We start from the raw sequence: 24,265 nt of genomic DNA on the forward strand, positions 1-24,265 counted from the left end.
TTGTCTTATAGTGTATAGAGTGAATACCGAATGCACTGGACGCAAACTACATACTCGCGTCTTATCTATCAATTGGCTGGAGCCTGGTGGTCACATAGTTCATCAATGTTGAGCAGTATACTGTAGTCCACACCTCCAGAGTGGATGGAGCCTGGTGGTCACATAGTTCATCAATGTTGAGCAGTATACTGTAGTCCACACCTCCAGAGTGGATGCAGCCTGGTGGTCACATAGTTCATCAATGTTGAGCAGTATACTGTAGTCCACACCTCCAGAGTGGATGGAGCCTGGCGGTCACATAGTTCATCAATGTTGAGCAGTATACTGTAGTCCACACCTCCAGAGTGGATGGAGCCTGGCGGTCACATAGTTCATCAATGTTGAGCAGTATACTGTAGTCCACACCTCCAGAGTGGATGGAGCCTGGTGGTCACATAGTTCATCAATGTTGAGCAGTATACTGTAGTCCACACCTCCAGAGTGGATGGAGCCTGGTGGTCACATAGTTCATCAATGTTGAGCAGTATACTGTAGTCCACACCTCCAGAGTGGATGGAGCCTGGTGGTCACATAGTTCATCAATGTTGAGCAGTATACTGTAGTCCACACCTCCAGAGTGGATGCAACACACGCATGCTTGGGTGTCAGCATGGGGGGGCTTTAATGTGTGCGTGCTGTGCTTGCATGCGGCGTGTGTGTGTGTGTGTGTGTGTGTGTGTGTGTGGGGTGCTTGAAGGTGAGAATAAGAAAGTGTGTGTGTGTGTGTGCGTGCGTGTTTAATCTGCTGACTACCTGCCTGTCCAGCCATCTGTCATGGTGCCACATCAGGGCTGCACATCACAGCAGAATCCCCCTCATCCGCTGCCCCATTGTCTTACAGCCTGACACGCAGGCACACATTAACCCATTCTGACCTGAGATCAGATTTTCTGAAAAAGCTATGTTTCTATATATGTCAGTGGTTCTTCGATCTTTCCAAAATAGCAGACCTACAAGCTCGTAGCGCGCCACTCGGTGGCGCGCTACGAGCTTGTAGGTCTGCTATTTTTCAATGGCTATATTATAACATAATGCGAACACCAAAAGGGGTTGCCGCCCAGAATGGATTAACCACATGAATCACAATGTGCCACTATACCCTGGGTGTATGACGGGATGACATTTGAAAATAACCCAGTCTACACAAGCTCACAACGTGTCACAACTCACAGCAGGTCGCGACACGTTGTGAGGCGATGCTTTCTGCCAGCCTGTGATTACTACAGGGATGCATGGATGCATATAGTGCATATATTGTGATGGCGACAGCTAAGACTAGACTGTTCAGGAGAGGAGAAAAACTGTTTGTTGGGAGGGTTTTTTTTTTATCCAAAATGAGTTAATGGCACAGGCAGACTCTTGAATGATAATCTCGTTTGTAAATCAAAGATGCGAATATAATCCATTTCTATTTCTTCTTGGCCTGGAAGAGAGGTCATCAGGTGGTCTCCAACCTTCTTAGAGTGTTTCAACCCTCGACCACTACACTGTCCGGTTGGCGGGTCAGCAGTGATTGGCCAAGTCACTGCCCCTCTCCTCCAGGCTTCCAGCTATAGACAAGTCCACGGAGGGGGAGTGCCCCGGGCGCAGCCATCACTGAGGCACAGCCAGCACCGGGAGAGAGTGAGCTACCTGCCGGCCAGGTGCAGCAAACCAGTGCTGACCGCCGCGCCCAGGGCACCCCCCTGGAGGCGTGATCAATGCTCTTTGGCCACTCAGAATAGCCAAATGGCATTGATCACGCCTCCAGGTCTTTAGTTTTCTCAAGTTAGGGAATAAGACCTGGTACTTAAGACACGCAAAATACAGCCCATATTCTCCAGTGTCCTCCTACGTCTCACCAGACTGTTCGTCTGTGCTGTGTCTCGTTCGTCCAATGACTGTCTCCCATTCACGGTGGGTCACAGATTAGTGTCTTCTGGGGGGCGCTTTACCGGACGTACAAATACAAGTAAAAAACGTTATATATTCCGTTTTAACTTCAGTAGTGAAAGCAGACACTTTATCAGTAGCCCTACTACATCGGCTAATAAGAATCAAAAGTATTTTTTTGGATATCTGCACCCAGAATCATAGTATTGCAATATTGGTATTGATGGATTTGACAGTTAATCATTTTTGTTGAATATTGGCCAAAATGTCAATAGTGTGCATACCTAATGACATTGTTTGGTCGAACCATCACCCATCAACATCCATACAATGACAGCTGATATACTGACACATTCCAAACCACCAAGGAATGTTGTTCACATCTCTGAATAGCCTTAGTTTAATAGTTTAAGACCTAAAAACAACATGCTGATTCCATTCACAATAGGCCAACAATCTGATTTGACCTGCCAACGTGAACATACAGTACCTAGAACCACAGAACTGGATAAACACTGAAATTCAAATTCACAGGAGAGGTAAATGGTGCATTTATATAGCGCCTTTATCCAAGACCCTTTACATAGATTGTGCATTACATTCACCCGTTCACACACACATTCATATATATACACCGATGGCGGCGGAAACCATTCAAGGCACCAACCAGCGCCACCATGAGCAATTAGGGGTTCAGTGTCTTGCTCAAGGAGCCCGGGTTCGAACTGTCAACCTTGCGGTTACCATCGAGCCACTGTACCGCTGACCCACCGCCGCCGAGAGGGAAGCTAAACGTCACCATGCGGTAGAGCGAACAGGCACACATACAATACCGCGATGGATACCACCACCATTCAGGAGACAAATGCCACAAATTTTTTTCCCAAAAGGAAATGTCATACTAGAGAAACTCCTGGTCAAATATTACACAACTGCAAGTTGTGTAAGTGCTGGCGTACTTAAAAAAATAAAATAAAAATACTGAACTATATAAAAGTATATTAATTGTTTTAATGTTAATGCTCTGCTGCATTGAGACGTGCTGGCAGCTATTACTGTAGATCTGCTATTTTCACTATATATACACACACACACACACACACACACTATACTACTATATTTATTTGGTTAATACCTTATTGCACTTTTTCCCTTCCTAGTAGTAGTAGTAGTAGTAGTAGTAGTAGTAGTAGTAGTAGTATCAAAAGTACAATAGTTGTAATGTAAAATGAAATGGAGTGAAAGTCTCCAAGTATCCAATAACACAAATCAATCAAGTAATCTAAAAAGAACAATGTACTCAAGCAAATGCACTTTGTTATTGTGTCCGTGCACCACTACGACGCTCAGCTCTGCTACAATTCCGTGTTCTGAATCACAAGCGTGTGATTTGACATCCATTTCTAAGTTGATGATTTTTCAACCCAACTGAATATACATTTTTAATTTGTCCTTTGGTTTTCTGTCACTATGAACTTATTACGGTGCTTGACTCTTCGTCGTTCAGTGCAGTCACACAACCCAGACGAAATAGATGCCACCCGTCACACTCCCATCGCTCTCCAGCTCAATCACCTCAATCACCTCAAAGCAGGCTCATTAACAGATGCGTAATGAGCAAGGCCTTAACGAGCTTAACGAGGGCATAACGAGATGTCGTCGTCGTGTCTGGCATCGCGGCGGTGGCGTCTGGTCATGCCTCGTCAGGCAGGCAGAGCAAACGAGGTGCCAAATGCCAGATGTGCATTCATTCTGTCTTCTTGTTTTTTGACTTTTCTTTTGACTTTAATTTAATTAATTTACACACGGGAATGAATGGGATTTAAAAAAACGTGTCAAATGTCGCAGGAATTTAGCATTACATATTGTTGTAAGTGTTTGTACTGATTTCTATGGTTCTTTTATGTTTGTTTATGCACAACATGTTGGGTAACATGTTAGGGTAGCGAGTGTTTTTGCAATCTCTCAATCTCCAGACTCTGTGTGTGTGTGTGTGTGTGTGTGTGTGTGTGTGTGTGTGTGTGTGTGTGTGTGTGTGTGTGTGTGTGTGAACATGCGCAGCCGCAGCATTAAGAAAAGCAGCCTTGTGTGTCTGTGTGTACCAAATTTGAAATGATTTGACTGGCTGAGCACGAGTGTGATTTTTGTTTATCTGCACAGATGCTGTTATATTGTGGAAGCTGTGGCCTTGGAGCCTAACTGTGTAGTGGAAGCTGTGGCCTTGGAGCCTAACTGTGTAGTGGAAGAGCTGATGAATACACGTAGGCAGCATCTTGGGTGCAGGATTACTACTGCACTGTGGTTGGTTGATTAGATAGCCAAGGGTGGAGTCTGCAGACTATAAGGGAACAGCTCGGTTGAGTGTGGGCTGCCATGGTGAGAGGCTGACACCTGCAACTCTGTTATTTTTTTATTGTTTGGATTTGTGAGTTGCCTTTTGATCAGTTGTTAAAAATAACAAGAACAATAAAATGTATTGTTCCTGCAAGCATGGTCCATTTATGACATGTTAGGGTTTTAGGTATATTCAGCTATAGTGTAGATTTGTGTCGTAATACAAACATGAAATGCCATTGACAAGGAATGGATGATGTATGATGATAAGAGCGCCCTTCACTTCACACGGGCGTGATTATTTTTTTCACTGACTTTGAGCCGATCTACAATCTCACTGCAGGGTAACAATGCTAATGGGAGATTAACCACTTTAACACTGATGCATTTCGGGCATGTTTTATGCCCTTCGTGCCCCCAGTTATGCAAAACCTGCTGTACCCGCATTGTCAAAGTACCCGCCGTACCCCCCGTCTGATTTTTCCATGTCCCCATACATGGAGTTCTGTGTGAGTCATGCCCAAATATGGAGTTGAGACATTATGTGACGTTAGCGCCACTGTGTGTGTATGTGTGTGTGTGTGTGTGTGTGTGCGTGTGCGTGTGTGCGTGTGCGTGCGTGCGTATATGAAGCTGAACAAACAAAGCTCATTCCACTTTCATTGTGCTCACAGTGTCAAGCAGCCAGTCTGTAATTAGCACACAAACACACAGCCATCTGTCCAAATACCCTGCATCAGAAAAACACTATACACACGTTCTCTACTTTCACTTTCATCCAACTCTCTCTCTCTCTCTCTCTCTCTCTCTCTCTCCTCTCTCACACACGGCCCGTTGGGGATGTAGCCCCTCCTCCTATATGCACAGCTTTGTGTGAATGTGATGATTTGATTGACTGAGCACGGAATGTGATGTATAATGATTTATGATGATAAGAGCGCCACCCCTCACTTCACACGGGTATGATTTATTTTGGTAATGGCCTGGGTAGCGCGTGTGGAGTATTGTATTCTACGGTTAAATGCAGTTAACCCATTCTGACCTGAGATCAGATTCATACGAGGTTTCCACGGGACACACACTGGTCTGATGAACCCATTCTGACCTGAGATCAGATTCTAAAAATGTCAGTCGTTCTTCGAATTTTTCAAAAATAGCAGACCTACAAGCTCGTATCGCGCCACTCGGTGGCGCGATATGAGCTTGTAGATCTGCTATTTTTCAATAGCTAAAGCATAACATAGTGCTTACACCAAAATGGGTGCCCGGTCAGAATGGGTTAAATGCAGTTAAACATGCATGCATCATCTGGTACCATGCTACATCTGGTATATTTACACTGCATTTTTAATGTTAATGTTCATCAATATACACTGTCCCGACTAAATAAACGAATAAAGAATCATATTCGTACAAATGAAGACATTGCCATTTCTACAGTGTGGCAGTGCTGTGCTAGCAGCTGTCTGTGGTCTGCCTGCCTGTGTTTTGGGGAGATGTTGTTCACGCGTGACCATGTGGCCTTATACTGTGTAATTTCTGGCAGTGGTAGATATAAACAAGAATAAATGACAATCAAGTGGTGATGCTTTCCATGCTCACACACTGAGATGTCTGTACGTGTGTCTGTCATCAGATGCTCCAATTCCCCTGTGTTGGTGACTGACCTGTACACTAACCTCGCCTCACCAGGCTTTCCACCACCTCGGATGAAAGCCTGCATGGTCTCTGTTTCAAAAGTCCATATTATGATCCTGTCGGGAGCGGATGATATCGTTACGTCATGTTGTAGTATTGTTTTGTAGTCGACAGGCAGGAACAACAGGCGGCGGCAACTTCCTTTTCCCTCTCAATAAAAGCTCTCGTAGCCTGTAGCTTTTATTGAGAAAAGTCGGTTTGAGGGAAAAGGAAGTTGCATGGTACATGTACTTTTCTCAGCCAATCATATCAGCGCTATGGGGAGCCAATCACAAGCCAATGTTTGTGTTTACACAAACCCGGAAAGCTGGGCATAGGAGGGGATAGCGCCCCTCAAAAACAAGTAGAATACAAAGACAATGTTATCGTGCTGCTTTTTTCATGTTAAAAACATCACATTGTTTTGACTGCCAAAGACGTCTATAGATGTCCAATGGTCTCTTCAGTGGTTTGTGATAGATCGCCAACGTATGAAAGCTTTTAGTTAAGTACTGTATTTCAACACAGACCCTGTCATAGCCTCTTGCAGACCCACAGCGTACAGCAATTTCAAAAACATGAAAGCGGTTCATTTTCTGGAAATGTGAACTTGGTTCCAATTCTAGTGAACTACTGCACCTCTTTCATTGTGTGAACTTAACTTTGAGCCAGCTTTTGTAGTGTGACCTTGCACAACGCTGACATGGGTTCATGTTGTGTGACGTCAGGAATGTGGTAAACCTATATATAAGATGCAGGGATGCTTTTACACAGGGAACGCTAAAGTACATCACCATGCCGGAAGATGGTGGTAGGCACCAAGTTCCCACTCCGTTCTCCAGCCCGGCCGTTCCCCTCACACATGGAGGCATGGACAAGGACGGGGCTAAGAGACACTCTGCAATGTCTTCCATCGCTGGAACCAGCCAGGAGTCTGAGACCAACTCCGTGACTGACGCGGCTTATCCTGTTAACACGGTACGTAAGGAAGGTGCCAAGAGGCCACTGTTGCAGATCAACCGGCAACATATCCAGGCGGCATCTGCCAACTCCGGTGAGGCAGAACTACAGGGCCTGGGCGTGGCCGTGTACGACCAGGATGTTCTGGAGCGGGGTGTGCTGCAGCAAGTGGACCAAGCCATTCAGGAGGCAAGTAAAGCCAAGGCTGAGAAAGAGTACCGGTCTGTACTGAATGATGTTCAATCCGTCACCACAGCTCTAAAACAAATCAACAAGGTCATAGAGCAACTGACTCCCTACGCTGCCTCCAGCATGGACATCAGCAGGAAGATTGAGTCTGTCCAGCGGGAGAGAGAGAATAAGGAAAAACAGCTGGAGAAGATCTGGGCTAAACAGCGGAGGCTACAGTCTCTACTGGGAGGCAACGATGCCATGAGGGCCGAGGCTGAGCTCATAGCTGAGGAAGAAGAGGCGCCGTCCGCACTGCGTAGCATGCTTGTGCCAGCTCAGGAAAGCAAGTGGGAAGAGCTTATCCGGACAGGCCACATGACACCGTTTGGAACGCAAATCCCTCAAAAGCTGGACAAGAATGAGCACAAAAAAGCAATGGTGGCAGTGGATAAATCTGCCTTTGACCAGTACCTGGCAAACCAGGCCAAGTTGGCTAAAGACAGGAAGAGGCTGGCGTCTCTGAAGAACAGGAAACACACTGGGTCCAGCCCAGAGGGAGAGAAGCTTCAGATGAATGCCCTGAAGGCCCACCCTAAGTCTCGACCCAAGGTCGAGCCACTGCTGCCTAAACCCTGGAGTAAGCACTGCGTCACAGAGGATACGGACAGCGAGGGGCCTGAGCAGCTATACAGTGATGAGAGCGTAGATCCCGACAGTGAGGTAGGAGAAAGTGTGGACGATGTATTTTGGGGGAGTGACGAGTATGGGCTAAATGAGAGGACAAGTCAAGGGAACGGGCAGAGGAAGCAGAAGAGAAAGGAAAGTAAGGATCCTGGGAAGGTAAAGGGAGAAGAATTCACAGATGACGGACATTTGAATTCATACAAACAAAGAATATGGACATGGAGGAGACAATGTCTTCAAGAGCAAGAAGACAAGAGGGAAAGAGGTGAAGAAGAGACGGAAGAGAGTGACGCAGAGTTTGACAAGGGATTCAAAGTGCCTGGCCTCATCTGGAAGAAGCTTTTCAAGTACCAGCAGACTGGTGTACGGTGGTTATGGGAACTCCACTGTCAGCAGGCGGGTGGCATTGTGGGAGACGAGATGGGATTGGGTAAAACCATTCAGGTCATCAGTTTCCTGGCTGGTCTAAGCTACAGCAAAGTGAGATCGAAAAGATCCAACTACAGGTATGAAGGTCTGGGTCCTACAGTCATTGTGTGCCCAGCTACAGTCATGCACCAGTGGGTGAAGGAGTTCCACACCTGGTGGCCGCAGTTCAGAGTGTGCGTCTTGCACAAAACCGGCTCCTACACTGGCAAAATGGAGAACCTGATAACCGAGGTAGCAGCGTGTCATGGTATTCTCATCACCTCATACTCGGCAGTGAGGCTCATGGAGGATTCCTTGAAGCGTTACGACTGGCACTATGTTATATTGGACGAGGGCCACATGATTAAGAACCCGCATGCTGCGGTCACCATCGCTTGCAAACAGTTCCGTACCCCCCACCGGTTAATTCTGTCAGGCTCTCCGATGCAGAACAACTTGACAGAGCTGTGGTCTCTGTTTGACTTTATCTTCCCAGGCAAGCTGGGCACTCTACCTGTCTTCATGGAGCAGTTCTCTGTGCCCATCACCATGGGAGGCTACAGCAACGCTTCGGACGTGGAGGTTCAGACGGCGTACAAATGTGCCTGCGTGCTGAGGGACGCCATACATCCGTACCTGCTCAGACGGGTGAAAGCAGACGTCAAGGCCAACATCTCCTTGCCGGACAAAAATGAACAAGTTCTGTTTTGCAGATTGACAGAAGAACAGCGGCGGGTGTATCAGAGATTCTTAGAGTCCAAAGAAGTCTACCAAATACTGGACGGGAACATGCAGTTGTTAAAAGGTTTGATAGCGATGCGCAAGATCTGCAACCATCCAGACATCTTTACTGGGGGCCCGCAGCACATGAGGGGTATACCTGAGGACCAGCTGACTAAAGAGGAACACTTTGGGTATTGGAAACGCTCTGGAAAACTGATGGTGGTGGAGTCACTGCTGCGCCTCTGGTTCAAACAAGGACAGAGAGTGCTGCTCTTCACTCAGTCCAGAAAGATGTTGGATATCTTTGAGGGTTTTGTGAGATACAATAACTACTCCTACCTGAAAATGGATGGAACCACTGGCATAGGGTCCCGGCAGCCCCTTGTCACTCGCTACAATGAGGACAACTCCATTTTCATCTTCCTCTTGACGACAAGAGTTGGAGGTCTGGGTATTAACCTCACCGGAGCCAACCGAGTCATTATATACGACCCAGACTGGAACCCGAGCACCGACGCTCAGGCACAAGAGCGCGCGTGGAGGATTGGTCAGAAGCAACAAGTGACCATATACAGACTCTTGACCGCAGGAACAATCGAGGAGAAGATATACCACAGGCAAATCTTCAAACAGTTCCTGACCAATCGGGTGCTGAAGGATCCCAAGCAAAGACGTTTCTTCAAGTCCAACGACTTCTATGAGCTCTTCACTCTGGACAGCCCAGACGTAACTCGGGAAACGGAGACAAGTGTCATATTCACCGGGACGGGATCAGAGGTCACGGCGCCAAAGAAACCAGAGAGGCTAAGGTCATCGGACGGGGCCTGCGACTATGCACGGAAGCACTCCTCAGCCAACCAGAAGGACAGGCACACCTTACCCCATCACATGACCACACCGAGAGGTGGAAACACTGACTTGTGTGCCAGTCAGATCAGTGCAGATATTCCATCACACATTTCACAGCACATGGGAGAGAAACATAGAGACTGCACACAGACAAGCAGGCTCTTGGTTTCACCTGACCGGTGCAGAGGCAGAGAGACTAATCCAAGCAGCCCTCATAATCACAGGGGGAAAAGGAGGCACTGTGACCAAACTGACACAAGCGGACGTAAGAAGAGAAAGAAAGAGCAATCCTGTGATGCCCTCTTGGAGGGTCAACCTATCTCCCACTTGGTGAAGAGGAGGACGTTTAAGAAAGAAGACAACAGCCGGGACCAGAAGAGGAGTGATGACTATGTCTTAGCGAAGCTCTTTGAGAAATCCAATATTCACAGCGTGATGCAGCACGATACCATCATGGAGGCCTCCAACCCGGACCATGTTCTGGTAGAGGCAGAGGCTAATAGAGTTGCTAAAGAGGCCCTGAGAGCACTCAAGGGGTCGCAGCAAAAGTGCCGCCTTCCCTACAACAGGTCTCCTCTACCTCCTGCTAGGAAACGGTTTGGCCCAGAAATGACTCCCTTGTCCCAGTTGTCTGCACCGTACACCACAGCTGCCCCTGCTCCAAACAACTGCAAGCATACCACTAGTATAAAGAAGTCTGTCACGAGGACACCCGGCGTGGGGTCTTATTTTAGCGGGGAAGAGACAACCAACGGAGCCCCGCTATCCTCCTCCTCCCTGCTGGCTACGATGAGAGCCCGTAGTCACCTGGTCACACCTGCCTTGAGCCGAGAGGAAGAGGCAGTGGAGGAGGAGGCGTTTGGGGGCCCAGCCCGAGGCCCACCCACAACCTCCTCAGAGCACGTGGAGCTGCTCATGGAACTGCGTGACTTTGTGTCCTTCCGGGCCTGCGTGGATGGAAAAGCCAGTACCCAGGAGGTGCTGGCGTACTTCACGCCCAGGCTGAACAGGGAGCAGACGCCGGTGTTCAGGGAACTGCTCAGGAGTATCTGTGACTTCCACAGAACTGCCGGACAGCAGGGCATCTGGAGGCTGAAAGAGAATTACCGCTAAGTGCATATAAACTGTCTTGAAGTGTCAGTCCACTTCAAGAATGGACTGACATTCTGTCTGAGATACCTTTTTTTTTTTTACTTGAGTATTTATTATATTAATACTCCCAAATTCAATCTGTACTTGAGTAAAAGCACAAAAGTATTGGCTTCGAAATGTAGTTAAAGTACCAAACGCAGATGCAGAATACCGTTTCAAATCTATATCTTTTGAAAATAGCAGATCTATTAGATTGGCTATTTTCAAATGGGCTGAAGTGGTTAATGTATGTTTTGTAATAATAATAAAAATCTAACTATAGTAACTATAGTAACTAAGTTTTCAATTAATTGTAGTGGAGTAAAAGTACAATGTTTGCCTCTGTAATGTAGTGGAGAGTAAAGTACAAATATACCTCAAAATTGTACTAAGCCATTAGTTGATATTGATAATATATTGAAATATATTTGTGTTTATTTTTCCCCATCTCTAGTATCATTGTAGCATAACAAAGGTATTGTCATTGCTTTCCAGACCATGATAGAACATCAGAGCTATAGAATTAGGTATTGACCAAATAGTTACTACAGGTATAGTGACGTCATAGACTATGACGTCAGTGACCGTGACTCATAGTACAGTAGTGACAACCTTATATGCCCATGTATGGAGATCCATCCCTGAACTCTCCCACGTTGCTGTGTCATACCTGTCGTATCTAACCTGCATTGACTTCCAGTAGAATATCTAGTCAATGCTGTTTTAGATCAGAATGATTCGGTGAAAAAGACTTAACACAAAATTATATGTTCTACTTTTAGATGTGCCAGTTTTGAGACACCTTCGTTAAGTATTAAGCAGTACGACAATAATAGATGGAAAAGATAATAGCAAGTAGAAATTCTGTCTCTGTCACTTCACAGTTGCATCAGCAACTGTTTCATAATTACCAATAGAACTCTTATCTAGATGCTGGAAATCTACCTATAAATGTATAACTGCACAAATCTGCATAGCCAGGCATGCATTGCAACGCTTCGTGTGGAGTGTGACATCAGACCAGGAATCTGCTCAGTATATAATAAGATGTATACATGTGTTTCCTTTGTAGCAACTCTGGTGTTCAACAGCAGGAAAGTATTACTATAAAACCTTACCTGTGATTATGGAGAATTACCGTCAAATGCTAGGACAGCGTGAAACACAAGAGCTGGAAGCTCCAGCAGGCGTCGCAACATCCCAAGTCTACACTCACTTGCTGTCTTTGTATTTAATGGACAATGACGTGACGAACGCCGGCTTCCTCTGGGAGCGGATTCCTCATGCCATGAAATTAGCCGAGCAGAAGGCGCTCTGGGCTGTCGGCCAGCACATGGAAGAACGGGACTTTCCGGCGGTCTACACGTCCATCGCGGCTTTCCAGTGGTCCGAAAGCATCAAGCCGGTGATGGAGGCCCTGCGAGAGAAGACGCGGAGGCGCGCCTACGCCCTGGTGGCCCAGGCGTACAGCTCCATCGCACCGCAAGACCTCGCGGCACTGGTCGGCTACTCTGTGGAGGAGGCTGTCAAAGGTGCGTTGAGTCGGGACTGGAAGGAAGACCCCAACACCAGGATGGTCATCCCCGAGAAACCAACCCCCCCTCCGGTCTCCCTGGTTCTAAACGAGGAGCAGTTGACCAGACTCACTGATTATGTGGCTTTCCTGGAGAACTGAGAACCAACCCCCCACCTCCGCTAAACACCGCCTTGTCCATCTGCTGGATGGATTCGTTGAGAAGTTCAAACTCTACTTACTGTCGTGAGAATCTCCCTCCTGGATTTTGCATGCTATACACACAACAAACAGTGCACATGCATGATATATATATACCTGCATTGCTGAATGCAATACTTGGCCCTTGCAGTTCATCTTTAGATCTTAGCATTTGATGTATTTATGTGAGAACAATAGAGAAAAGGAACTGGGAAGAGAGAGAGAGAGAGAGGGAGGCAGGAGGTGAACCAACTTCAAGTAATGTTTTTGCTAGCTAGCTGATGTTGAGCTCTTATCCTGCTTAGGGTCAGACAGCATATTGTTCCACTGTTTGATATTAAATCTATACCAAAGCCCTCAACACTCGACATCCCAGTTCTGCAAAACCATTAGAATATCCTTTCATAGCTCGGGACTTAAAAATGCCATGGTGGAGAGTTCAAAGCACCTACAAGGCTTACTTACCGTCTTACCGTAAAATAAATACTTTCCCATCTTTATCCAAGAAAAAGCGCCCCAAAGCTATCCTCCATGCATCCATTAAGTGCTGCTAAGTCCCTGCTGATGACAATTAAGAGGCCATTTCACCCTCCATTCAGGAGCCATCAGTCCAGCACCTGTGTGAATTCCTTCCCCATGATGCAGCACATCTGGATAAAGTATGAGGATGAAGCCGAGGGCCAAGAAGACACTTCCAGATTTTTTTTCTCATGCACTCATTCTGTATCTTCATCAGACCGGATGTCCAGTCTGATCTGTATCTTCATCAGACCGGATGTACAGTCTGATCTGTATCTTCATCAGACCGGATGTCCAGTCTATATGACGTTTGTCATAATATGACATATTGCTTCATATTGGCATGGCTCGACTGCCCTTCACTTCAGTTATAAAACGTAAGATATATAAAAAAAAATCACACCCGTGTGAACTGAGTCGTGCAACTCCCCCTCTACGACCCCCCCCCCCTCTCTCTCTCTCTCTCACTAGCAGGCGCCAGGCAACAGTGCAGCACTATCTCTCTCTCTCTGTTTCTGGCACAACAGTGCCACTTTTGCCCCTACTGCTACTCATAGTCACATAGGTTAACACGGACATTGCTGTTCCTTGGAGTGGTTGCACATCTCCAAAAAATCACACCCATTGTGAAGTTAGCCCTTAGAATCATTACGTCACTGAAATAGACCCATAGTGACCGTGCTGAAATAGACACCCAAAGTCCAAACACACACATAGTCAAGTGTTGGAGCCGTTGGCACGCGTTCAGATATGAGTATAATTATGTCTTTGGCAAACTGGTAGCATGCACACAATAATATCTGATGGATCGTCCCTGTGGTTTGTGAGATCTGCCTCTGACAGCCAGTCAGCCACACCAGCAGGTGACCATCACCAAGCAGACAGTCAGCCACACCAGCAGGTGACCATCACCAAGCAGCCAGTGATGCTCCTTTATGAGAAAGCTCTGTCAAACCGAGAGAAACAAATCATGTGAATGATGTCCATCCATGTCTTTATTTAGTATAAATAGTAGGAAAAGCAAAAGTATACATAAAAATCACACCTGTGTGAATCATTTTACTTTTGTTTAATTTCATTTAATTTTGTTCTTTTTCATCTTACAACATCAATTGCAACATAATGTTTGTTTAAGCAACGGGTGCTAATGTTTGTTTTAGTCCTCAAAACAAACTACATTTCTCTTCATTGTCTATGGCGTTTTCTTAAACAAGCATCGTTGATAGACAAACATTAAAGCTGCATAGGAGGGGCTAGCGCACCTCAAAAATCACACCTGTGTGAAGTGAGGGGCGCTCCTATCATCATACTTCATCTCATTCTCAACCAATGGCACATCTCCCACCCAATCACGCCGGCCAATCACAATTTGTCACTTTTGTCGTCAATGTTTGTTTAGCGCCGCCCTAAATGCTACTCGATTACAGCAAGTACTTGTAATTAGTTTCTTTCCTCCTCCTTTGCGCACGCGTATATGAAGTATTCGAATCAGTAGGAAATCAAGATGCAGACGAGTCTGTGCAAAAAGGCACTTGAATCAGTATACTCACAATACTCAGAAATACTCAAATAGGAAAAGAAATACTCATCAAAATACAACACACTGGCCACATGTGGCAGGTCCCCTTGAAAGTACTCCCAGACAGTATAGCCTATAGCGTCGTGAAGATACAAGATGCAGCTTGGAGCAAAAACATCTTCCGGGGTTTTAAAACAGCTGGTGGGTGGAAATGGCGCTCGCAACTTGCATCGTCGGCAAAGAGTTTCCGTTTTTTCGCCCACGCTGCACGGTGGCAGCCGCGTGAGCGTCATTTCCATCCACCAGCTTTGTAATAACCCTGGAAGAGACGCCTGCGCTAAGCTGCATCTTGCATCTTTGTGACTGTGGGAGTACTGTAACAAGGCTATGCATATTAGGCTATATTGTTTTTCAAATCATGTCTTTAAATGTTCTGATGTACTCAGGTTGAGGCCTCGCCTAAGCCCTTTGGCCTCCACCTTGCACTTTCTTTTTTTGTATACGTATTTCCTTTTTGTATTGTTTGTGCAAAAATAAATTAATTAAATCAAATAAATCAAGGCTAGGTCCCTCCCACTGAGCCGTACCAACCCTGATTGTACATTTAATAAACCAGTTAACCCCCTATATATATATAAAACAAAATAGCGTACAGTGTCATACACATTTTAACGAGTTATCCTGTATTACTCAAAAGTGTACCCACATAATAATTCACTACTTTATTTACTAAAATATACGTACAGTCTACATTCTAGTCCTTTCCCAATGGCCAGAATCACGAAGCACACTGTGGTAAGAGAAGAAAAGAAAAGTTAAACAGAGAAATACATGTGTGTATTTAAGTCATCAGGCATGGCGTGCTTCTGTTAAGAATTCACATTTACCATCTAGTGATTTTGCATTACGTGTCACTCTGCATCAGTGTTGATTTTTTACGCGTCTCATCCACGGCCTTTATCTCCTCCAGGCAGGCGGCGAGGGTAAAAGACCGCTTTGTTTACCGAGTTCAACTCGCTGTCGCTCTGTGATCGTTACCACAAAGACGTCGGAAGTCAATTGGACGTGCTGGACCCTGTTGCTGCACCCAATTATTTTAAAAGGTTGAGAATCACTGTCTCACAAAGTGCAACCCCGGTGAGCCGGCAACCGTTTCAAGGTAGAGTAAACACATTGCAAAGACAATAGTTATTATGGCTTCTTTTATCTTTTTTGTTTTGTGCTGAAAACAAACACTTTCTAGTGTGAAAGAGTCAGAAGGTGCCTGGCAAATAAACTGAGACAGAGAGCTGGGAGATGCTCACTGAAAAATTTGACCTGAGATCAGATTCTAAAAATGTCTTCTACATCCTGACAGTTTTCTGAAAAAGCTATATGTTTCTATGTCAGTCGTTCTTCGATTTTTCAAAAATAGCAGACCTATACAAGATCGTAGCGCGTCACTCGGCGGCGCGCTATGAGCTTGTAGATCTGCTATTTTTCAATAGCTCTAAAGCTCTAAACAAATAGTCGAAACATGTTGGCTTTTTCAAACATTTCTAAATAAACTACCGTGATTTTTGCCCACCCTCCTCATTTTTAAACATTTTTGCGTGCTCGTATCACCGCCTTTTCTACAGTAGGCCTACCTGCATTTATTCGTTTGATGAACCACTTCAGCCTGTTGCTGTTTTATAATATAAAATATATATGTATAGGCCTGTATGAAATAGAGGATATGCTCGTGACATCATCATCAAACGAGGAAGTTATGCAGGAACGCCTACTGAGTGGCAAAACTCTACTTCCTGGCCTCGACAGCCCAGACATCCAAACATAAAGTCCTGTCTGATTGCATTAAACAACGTTAAACAATGTTAAACTCACTTTGCCTGTTGCTTTGCCACTCGATGTGCCATTCACTTTAAGCATGCACATACCCTCTATAGAACGGTGTCACACACAAATATATGATCTACAAGCTCATATCGCAACACAATGCATTGTGGACTTGTAGATCAGCTTTTTTTTTTTAACCATTTCATTTGATTAAAATGGTGTTTTTTTTTTAAATATAATGGCTCAAATCAATTCGTTCAATCAACCGTTGCACCCCTAATCGACCATTTTGAATCGATCTCTTTCCAAAACACACGCATGGAGCTACACAAAGGTCTATATAGTGCTTTATGTAAGACTCCTAACACTATGAACTCCCAGGCTGTGTAGCATGCAGTACAGTACCCCTGCAGTTAAATTCAGGTGGGTGTATTTTGTTATTGCAACTTTGACAGGCATCCTGCTTAAATACTCTGTTATTTTTGCATATAGTGACCTTCTATACACACCCAAACTTTTCCCCTGCTCTCGACTTAAGACTCTGTCACTTGGTTCACGTACGTGTGTGTGTGTGTGTGTGTGTGTGTGTGTGTGTGTGTGTGTGTGTGTGTGTGTGTGTGTGTGTGTGTGTGTGTGTGTGTGTGTGTGTGTGTGTGTGTGTGTGTGTGTGTGTGTGTGTGTGTGTGTGTGTGTGTGTGTGTGTGTGTGTGTGTGTGTGTGTGTGTGTGTGTGTGTGCGGCATCAGCAGGTTCCTGACAGTCTGTTGCATCATAAGTAAGAGTAAGAGTTGCACCCAGTAAACTGTGCTAAATGCTGTCAGTTCATCCCTCAAATGGCTCCTTCGTGGGGCATGCCCATGCATGAACAACGGTTTGCTTCAGACCGCAAGATCCTTGCAGTACTCACATTCTTTACTATAAGTAATAAAGTAAATTTGCTTTGACGTTTTTTTGTTATTCAGTCAGCCAGCAATGGGGATATATTAAATGCTCCCGCAAAAAAATGAGTCTCTGTGACACCTCTACTCGGCTGCAGTCTGCATTCAACGAGTTTACAAGAAGCGTTGTCATTGGTCTGACTCATTTGCTGCCGGCGAATGACCAATAACCAATCAGGAAGTGGACAGTCAAAGTCATCTTTGAAGGCAGACTGCGGCCCCCAGAGGTGCCGCAGAGACCCATTGCTGGCTTGCATGGCTGTCTGAAAAATAAATAAATAATGATGTCGTTACAATTTTGATATATTATTACTTATAGCTGCTTTAGGTAAAAATATCAATACTGCAATGTAGAAAAACTTACAAGTAGAAGTGGAAGTCCATCCATCCATCCATCCAACTTCAACCGCTTATCCGTAGTCGGGTCGCGGGGGCAACAGCTCCACCAGAGTGCTCCAGACTTCCCTCTCCAGAGCAACATTAGTGTTATACATATCCATACAGTAATCAGAGCCGAGTTACGCAAACTCCATTCACTTCATGGGGCCAGTCAGTCCAATGGCGGCTCTTCTACATAGACTTCTATTGGTTTGTCCCTAATTGAAGGCTCCACATATATATGGGACAACCGGAAGTTTGTGGAATGCATTGGAGTCTATGGGGCTCACGCGAGTACATGAACCATGTGACCAGGCTGTTTTCGTGACAGTAATATGACATAATGACATGACAACAGGGCTCAGTGCTTGTTCTACTTATATAAGTCTGCGTTTTTGTTTTTCCGCAGTGATGAGGTGCTTGGGAATCCCGTGTCGTGTGGTGACCAACTTCCAGTCGGCTCACGACACAGACGGCAGGCAGCCTGACCATTGACGTGTTCCACGCAGGCTACGGAGTTCTTCGGCCCAGGGACTCCGAGGACAGTGTTTGGTGAGTTCATACTCTCATCGCACGGCGGTGTCGCATGCAGACAAAAGGTGATCTCCAACTGAAAGCCCTTAACTGTCACCCTGGCACACTGAAAACAGCTAAATGTGATCTCCAACTAAAAGCCCTTAGCTGTCACCCTGGCACACTGAAAACAGCAAACACACTTGACCTAGTTATGACGACCATGCAGACTGTTTATACCCTGGTCATTTTGTTCTTCTGTGTAGGATTGTTCTTTTTCTAACCACAAGGATACAACAACATTTAGATCTCATGTTCTCATTAGACAGACACTATAGGTTCATTGTTTACCTGGTATATAGTTTCAATGTGCATATTATTATTTAGTAAATTGTTTAGTCTGATGCTAGGTTTCTGCATGGATTACCTGAATCCTAATTTACTGAGGCACTATGCACTGTCTCTCTGCATTTGATATAACTATGTCCTTACCTTGAGTATGAAATTGAACTCGAGACAAAAGAAAGGAAAGAGTAATGTATTGTCCCGTCTCTCATATATACAGTTTCTTTCTCTCCACTCACTGTCATGTCCGTGCACAGTTACCTGAAAAGTAATCATTAATGACAAAAGGCGGCAGTGATTACAAAATTGCACCTGTGTGAAGTGAGGGGTGCGCTTATCATAATACATCATCATACGTCATCTCATTCCGGCAAATCCCAATTTGCGACCTCACTTTTGTCTGCAATGTTTGTGTTTACACAAACAATCAAAACTGGCCATTCATTATCAATGGCGTTCAATGTTTGTATTAGGACAATGCTTGTGTTTACACAAACCCTCAAAGCTGGACATAGGAAGCGTTAGCACCCCTCAAAAAAGGGTATCAGGCATGGCAATTATATAACGATTACCCTGTGGTCAGGTAGCCCACGTGTAAAGTGTCCGTCCAACACTGTACCGGGGTTTGAATCCATCACAGTGCATCCGACACATGGCTTGGCCAGGGGAGATATTAGGCTTTTTCTTTGGTCTTTCAGGCAGATGCGAGTCACTCTCTGCTACATCCATCTTTATGCGGAGACTTGCGCCTTTTCAGCTTGAGGAGACGTCCATGTTTCTCTGCAGAGGTTCCAGGTCAACATCAGCGTTTTTCTGCTCGCTCTCGGCGGAGTACAGGTTGTTCTCCTGGATGTAGCGAACCACGGGGTCTGGCGTCGGGTACCTGACACTCTGTCCCCGCCGCAACGCTCGCCGCAAACCAGTGGCCGAGATCTCGTTTGGCGCCCATTGGCGGACCACGTGGATGTTCTTACGATGCCTCCATAGAGCGTCAGATTTGTGGATGACCTCCTCAGCATCTGTCTCGTGGCGGCTGATGCAGACCATGCCATAGAGACCTAGGATCTCAGCCACGTCCTCCTCCTTCCAGAGATTTGGAGTCTGGAAGGAGTCCAGGACGTCGGCCCCGCACAGCAGCATCAGCCGTGGGCTTTGCTCCTCCTTTGCACTCTTTCTCCTTCTTTGAAGCTCTTTTATTCTGCCCTGCCGCTACCTGTTCCCCGAAGTGATGCCGCGCTACTTTAACCGTCTCCGTCCACTTAGGCTGTTCGCTCTCCCAGGGTCCTACTGCGATCCAGTCAGAGTCTTCTATGGCCAGTTGGGCCATCTGCACACGGTGGCGGGCTTCTATCAGGCCCTTCTTCTTATAGCCGTCAACCACTGGAGAGATGATGCCTTTCACCACCTTGTATGGGCCCATGTCTTCCAGATAGTCTCTGGCAAGCTCGAACATCCTCAGGTGCATGTTGGTTACGGGGTTGAAAGAGCCACAGGACAGCAGCACTACTTTGGTTGGATGCTGGGACTCCATTGTCTTTGGACTGATTCTCTGCTCTAATGGCACCTCTTCTTGTGTGACTTATACGTACGTATTAGGTGTATGCCCCTGGAGGAAAGTCCCTAAACGGTGTGGAAGGCAGAGTAACTTTAAAGCATGCTACGCTTTTACCTTTGATCTCCCTCGACACTCATGTCATCACTCTGACACCGGTCTCGTTCAAGGAGTTGTCCAATATGGACTTACATGACATGATACTGGCAATCAAGCACTCTGATCAGAATATGGGGTAACCATGACAACCTAATGTCAACAAACATTTAAGAGTCAAGTACAGAGTACAGATGTGTGTCTCTGTGTCCTTTCACTCATGCCTACTGTATATGGAGTTCCTCACTGACATCATCAATATATCATTTGCCCAAATATTCCACAATGCTCCACATTTGGCCTTCAAATACTCACTGATTTACCCTAGAACGTATGTTTTACCAATGACCTGTTTTACCCTTACCTATACCTGGTTTGCTGACATTGTTACCATAATTTAACTAATGCACTGAATGGATATCAAGAATCAAAACGATGATGTTACTGCCTCTTAAATAGTAACATTTTCACCAGAAACACCATGAAACCATTCATCAGTGAATGGATGTTTTGCATCAATAATCTAAAGATGAACTACTAAAGCTGCTAAAAGGACTGTATGTATTCAAGTAAAAAGGTCTAGAGAGTAAAAAGAAAATAATTGTAGAATTTAGTCACTTTCATCTCTGCCTTCTTCTCTAACCAGTAGAAGGCCATATTGGGGCTTTCTCCAGCCTGATTTATAATTGTGCCATTTACCAAACATAGCAGCTCTTCAAGCACGGCAAGGCATTGTGAGCATCATTGGGTTATTGTGTTGCAGTGTGTCCAGTTTTCTTTCTTTCTTCCTTTCTTTCCTTTCTTTTCTTTCCTTTCTTTCCTTTCCTTCTTTCTTTCTTTCCACTGCCAGGTCATTCGTCCCTCTTCACCCTTCCCCTGATTTAATTTCCTCCCCATCTCTCTCCTCTCTCCTGGTCCAACCCTCCTCCCTTCTGCCTTGCTTCCCTTATCATACCTCAGTCCTTCTTTACTCCTCTCTCCCTCTCTCTCTCTCTCTCTCTCTCTCTCATTCCTACTCTCTCACGCTCTGCCTCCAAGACCCCCCCCATCCCCACACACACACACACACACACACACACACACACACACACACACACACACACACACAACACACACCCCCCACCCCCTCCACCCTGTGGTAATTGATAGCGAGAGGTGCTGTTATTTCATCCAAAGGGCCCAGTAAACAAAACTGTCTCTGACAGAAGCAATATGGAAATCTCAGGGAACCGGGCAGCGAGTTATGGTCTGTGTCAGGGCGTGCGTGCGTGTGTGTGTGTGTGTGTGTGTGTGTGTGTCTGTGTGTGTGACACACGTGTGTGCGCACCTCTGGGTGATCCTATAGCCGTTCCGCGTAATAAACTTTAAACAGGGCCAGCCATTAACTGCAGGGAGGATGGGGGGGGGGGGGTGATATCAAGGCCAAATTGACATCAAATGGTCTAAATTAGTCTCACTTGTCTCCATTGATTCACAATGGGCCTTTAAATTGCATCAGTTGCGGGATTGGGAGGGAGGAGATGCGGTGGTGGGGGTTGTGGCTCTGACCGACCTCTTGGCGACTGCTGCGTCACAGCCATGGTTTACAGTACACTGTACAGTGACACCAGACTGACTGTCACAGCCATGGTTTACAGTACACTGTATACAGTGACACCAGACTGACTGTCACAGCCATGGTTTACAGTACACTGTATACAGTGACACCAGACTGACTGTCACAGCCATGGTTTACTGTACACTGTATACAGTGACACCAGACTGACTGTCACAGCCATGGTTTACAGTACACTGTATACAGTGACACCAGACTGACTGTCACAGCCATGGTTTACAGTACACTGTATACAGTGACACCAGACTGACTGTCACAGCCATGGTTTACTGTACACTGTATACAGTGACACCAGACTGACTGTCACAACCATGGTTTACAGTACACTGTACAGTGACACCAGACTACAGGCTACAGTAAATAATAATGGAATCGCCGTAACCTTTTAGCCACTGGACCACTACCAGTTGACCTGTAGTAAGTCTCATGGTCGGGGGGGTAGGACCAAGTCTCATGGGATTTGGGATTTGTTTATAAACATTTTGGTATTTGTTTATAAACATTTGTGATTTGTTTATAAACATTTGTGATTTGTTTATAAACATTTTGGGATTTGTTTATAAACATTTGGGATTTGTTTACAAACATTTGGGATTTGTTTATAAACATTTGGGATTTGTAAGTCTCATGGGGGGGGTAGGACCACTACCAGTTGACCTGTAGTAAGTCTCATGGTCGGGGGGGTAGGACCAAGTGTCATGGGATTTGGGATTGGTTTATAAACATTTTGGTATTTGTTTATAAACATTTGGGATTTGTTTATAAACATTTGTGATTTGTTTATAAACATTTGTGATTTGTTTATAAACATTTTGGGATTTGTTTATAAACATTTGGGATTTGTTTACAAACATTTGGGATTTGTTTATAAACATTTTGGATTTGTAAGTCTCATGGGGGGGGTAGGACCACTACCAGTTTACCTGTAGTAAGTCTCATGGGGGGGGGGGGTAGGACCACTACCAGTTGACCTGTAGTAAGTCTCATGGGGGGGGGGTAGGACCACTACCAGTTGACCTGTAGTAAGTCTCATGGGGGGGGGTAGGACCACTACCAGTTGACCGCAGGGGTCAACTGGGAACTCCTTATCAGCGCACTCTATATAGTATAGGGAGGATTATCCGGGGACTGGGAGGAAAGGGATATTTGAATTAAGTGAAATCACTGAATATACCTTTAAGTCCTGAGAGGAGAGGAGAGGAGAGGAGAGGAGAGGAGAGGAGAGGAGAGGAAATAAAGGAACACAAGAACGAATAATTAGGAAGAATAAGGTGTGGGCCGTGGGCAGTGTTTGAGGACAAGTGTGTGTTTGTTTAGTCAAGTGTGTGTGTGTGTGTGTGTGTGTGTGTGTGTGTGTGTGTGTGTGTGTGTGGGTGTGTGTGTGAGAATCCACCTCCAAATTGAACACAGGCGGTGTGCAACGCAAGAGGGAATTATCGATTGTCTCTCTCTTACACACACACACACACACACACACACACACACACACACACACAGTTTATTTTCCTGTCTGATTTAAGGTGTCTGCCATATCGTGTTCTAGCGGTGCATTAATATGACAACAGTAACCAGCTCTGAAGGACTCTCTCTCTCTCTCTCTCTCACACACACACACACACACACACACACACACACACACACACACACACACACACACACACACACACTCAGTGAAGCTGACATATATCACCATACTGCAATACATTACCATCAGTGCACGAGCGCACGCACGCACACACACACACACACACACACACACACACACACACACACACACACACACACGCACACTCTCTCATGAGAAGGACCAAGCGAACCAGTGTATGACTGCTGGTTGTATAGGCTGTGTGTGCCCTTGGGCATTGATTAGGACGCAGACGACAATGGTGGCGAGCGAGGACCATTCATTCTCCTTAATGAACAGCGCTAAACATCTGGGCTGTGTGTGGTTTCTGTAATAAGCTGAATATGACAGGGACAACCTTGTAATTGTATACATCATAAACGTTCACAGTGTACTATATATGACTGGTCTAATTAGACAGACACCAAACCAACTTTTCTTAAGAGATGCTCTGTTTGGTTTAGCCGCTCAACTTGCATGCATAGTGCACACGGTGTAACGTGGAACCTGTCTCTGCCCAACTGTGGTTAGAAACAGTAATGCAGCTTAGATAAGATCAGAAGTATAGTATAGTTAACCAAACTTATCTGGTCACATTCTAAGGAAATAAGTGCAGTGACATTACACTTCATTGTCAACATATAAGAGATGTGAAAGTGTATACACAGTATAGGAACTAACCAACGATATAATATAATAGCATTCTCATGACGGTCAGCCACTATAGCGACCGACAAGCATGTAGCTATAGTTAGCATTAGCAACAGGTAGCCTATTTTAGATTGAA

At 45.5% G+C, this 24,265-nt stretch overlaps 2 protein-coding genes and 1 pseudogene across 3 annotated transcripts; 2 read left to right on the forward strand and 1 right to left on the reverse strand.

Annotated features, from left to right (window-relative positions):
• Nucleotides 1-6,717: 6,717 nt before the first annotated feature.
• LOC308317040 (DNA excision repair protein ERCC-6-like) lies at nucleotides 6,718-10,830 on the forward strand (the record flags this gene model as incomplete). Its single annotated transcript, XM_080765831.1, has 1 exon — nucleotides 6,718-10,830. One exon carries the CDS (start codon nucleotides 6,718-6,720, stop codon nucleotides 10,828-10,830), a length of 4,113 nt encoding a protein of 1,370 aa, XP_080621957.1.
• Nucleotides 10,831-11,992: 1,162 nt separating this feature from the next.
• On the forward strand, nucleotides 11,993-12,523 carry LOC308317041 (COP9 signalosome complex subunit 8-like; the record flags this gene model as incomplete). Its single annotated transcript, XM_080765832.1, has 1 exon — nucleotides 11,993-12,523. The coding sequence occupies one exon, from the start codon at nucleotides 11,993-11,995 to the stop codon at nucleotides 12,521-12,523; it is 531 nt and encodes a 176-aa protein (XP_080621958.1).
• Nucleotides 12,524-19,344: 6,821 nt separating this feature from the next.
• LOC308317042 (nicotinamide/nicotinic acid mononucleotide adenylyltransferase 1-like) lies at nucleotides 19,345-20,122 on the reverse strand (annotated as a pseudogene). The gene has a single exon. The product of its transcript is annotated as a nicotinamide/nicotinic acid mononucleotide adenylyltransferase 1-like (transcript).
• Between the last annotated feature and the right edge of the window lie 4,143 nt (nucleotides 20,123-24,265).

Source organism: Protomyctophum bolini (genome assembly GCF_963924005.1).
Source record: "Protomyctophum bolini genome assembly, chromosome: 6".
Lineage (NCBI taxonomy): Eukaryota > Metazoa > Chordata > Actinopteri > Myctophiformes > Myctophidae > Protomyctophum > Protomyctophum bolini.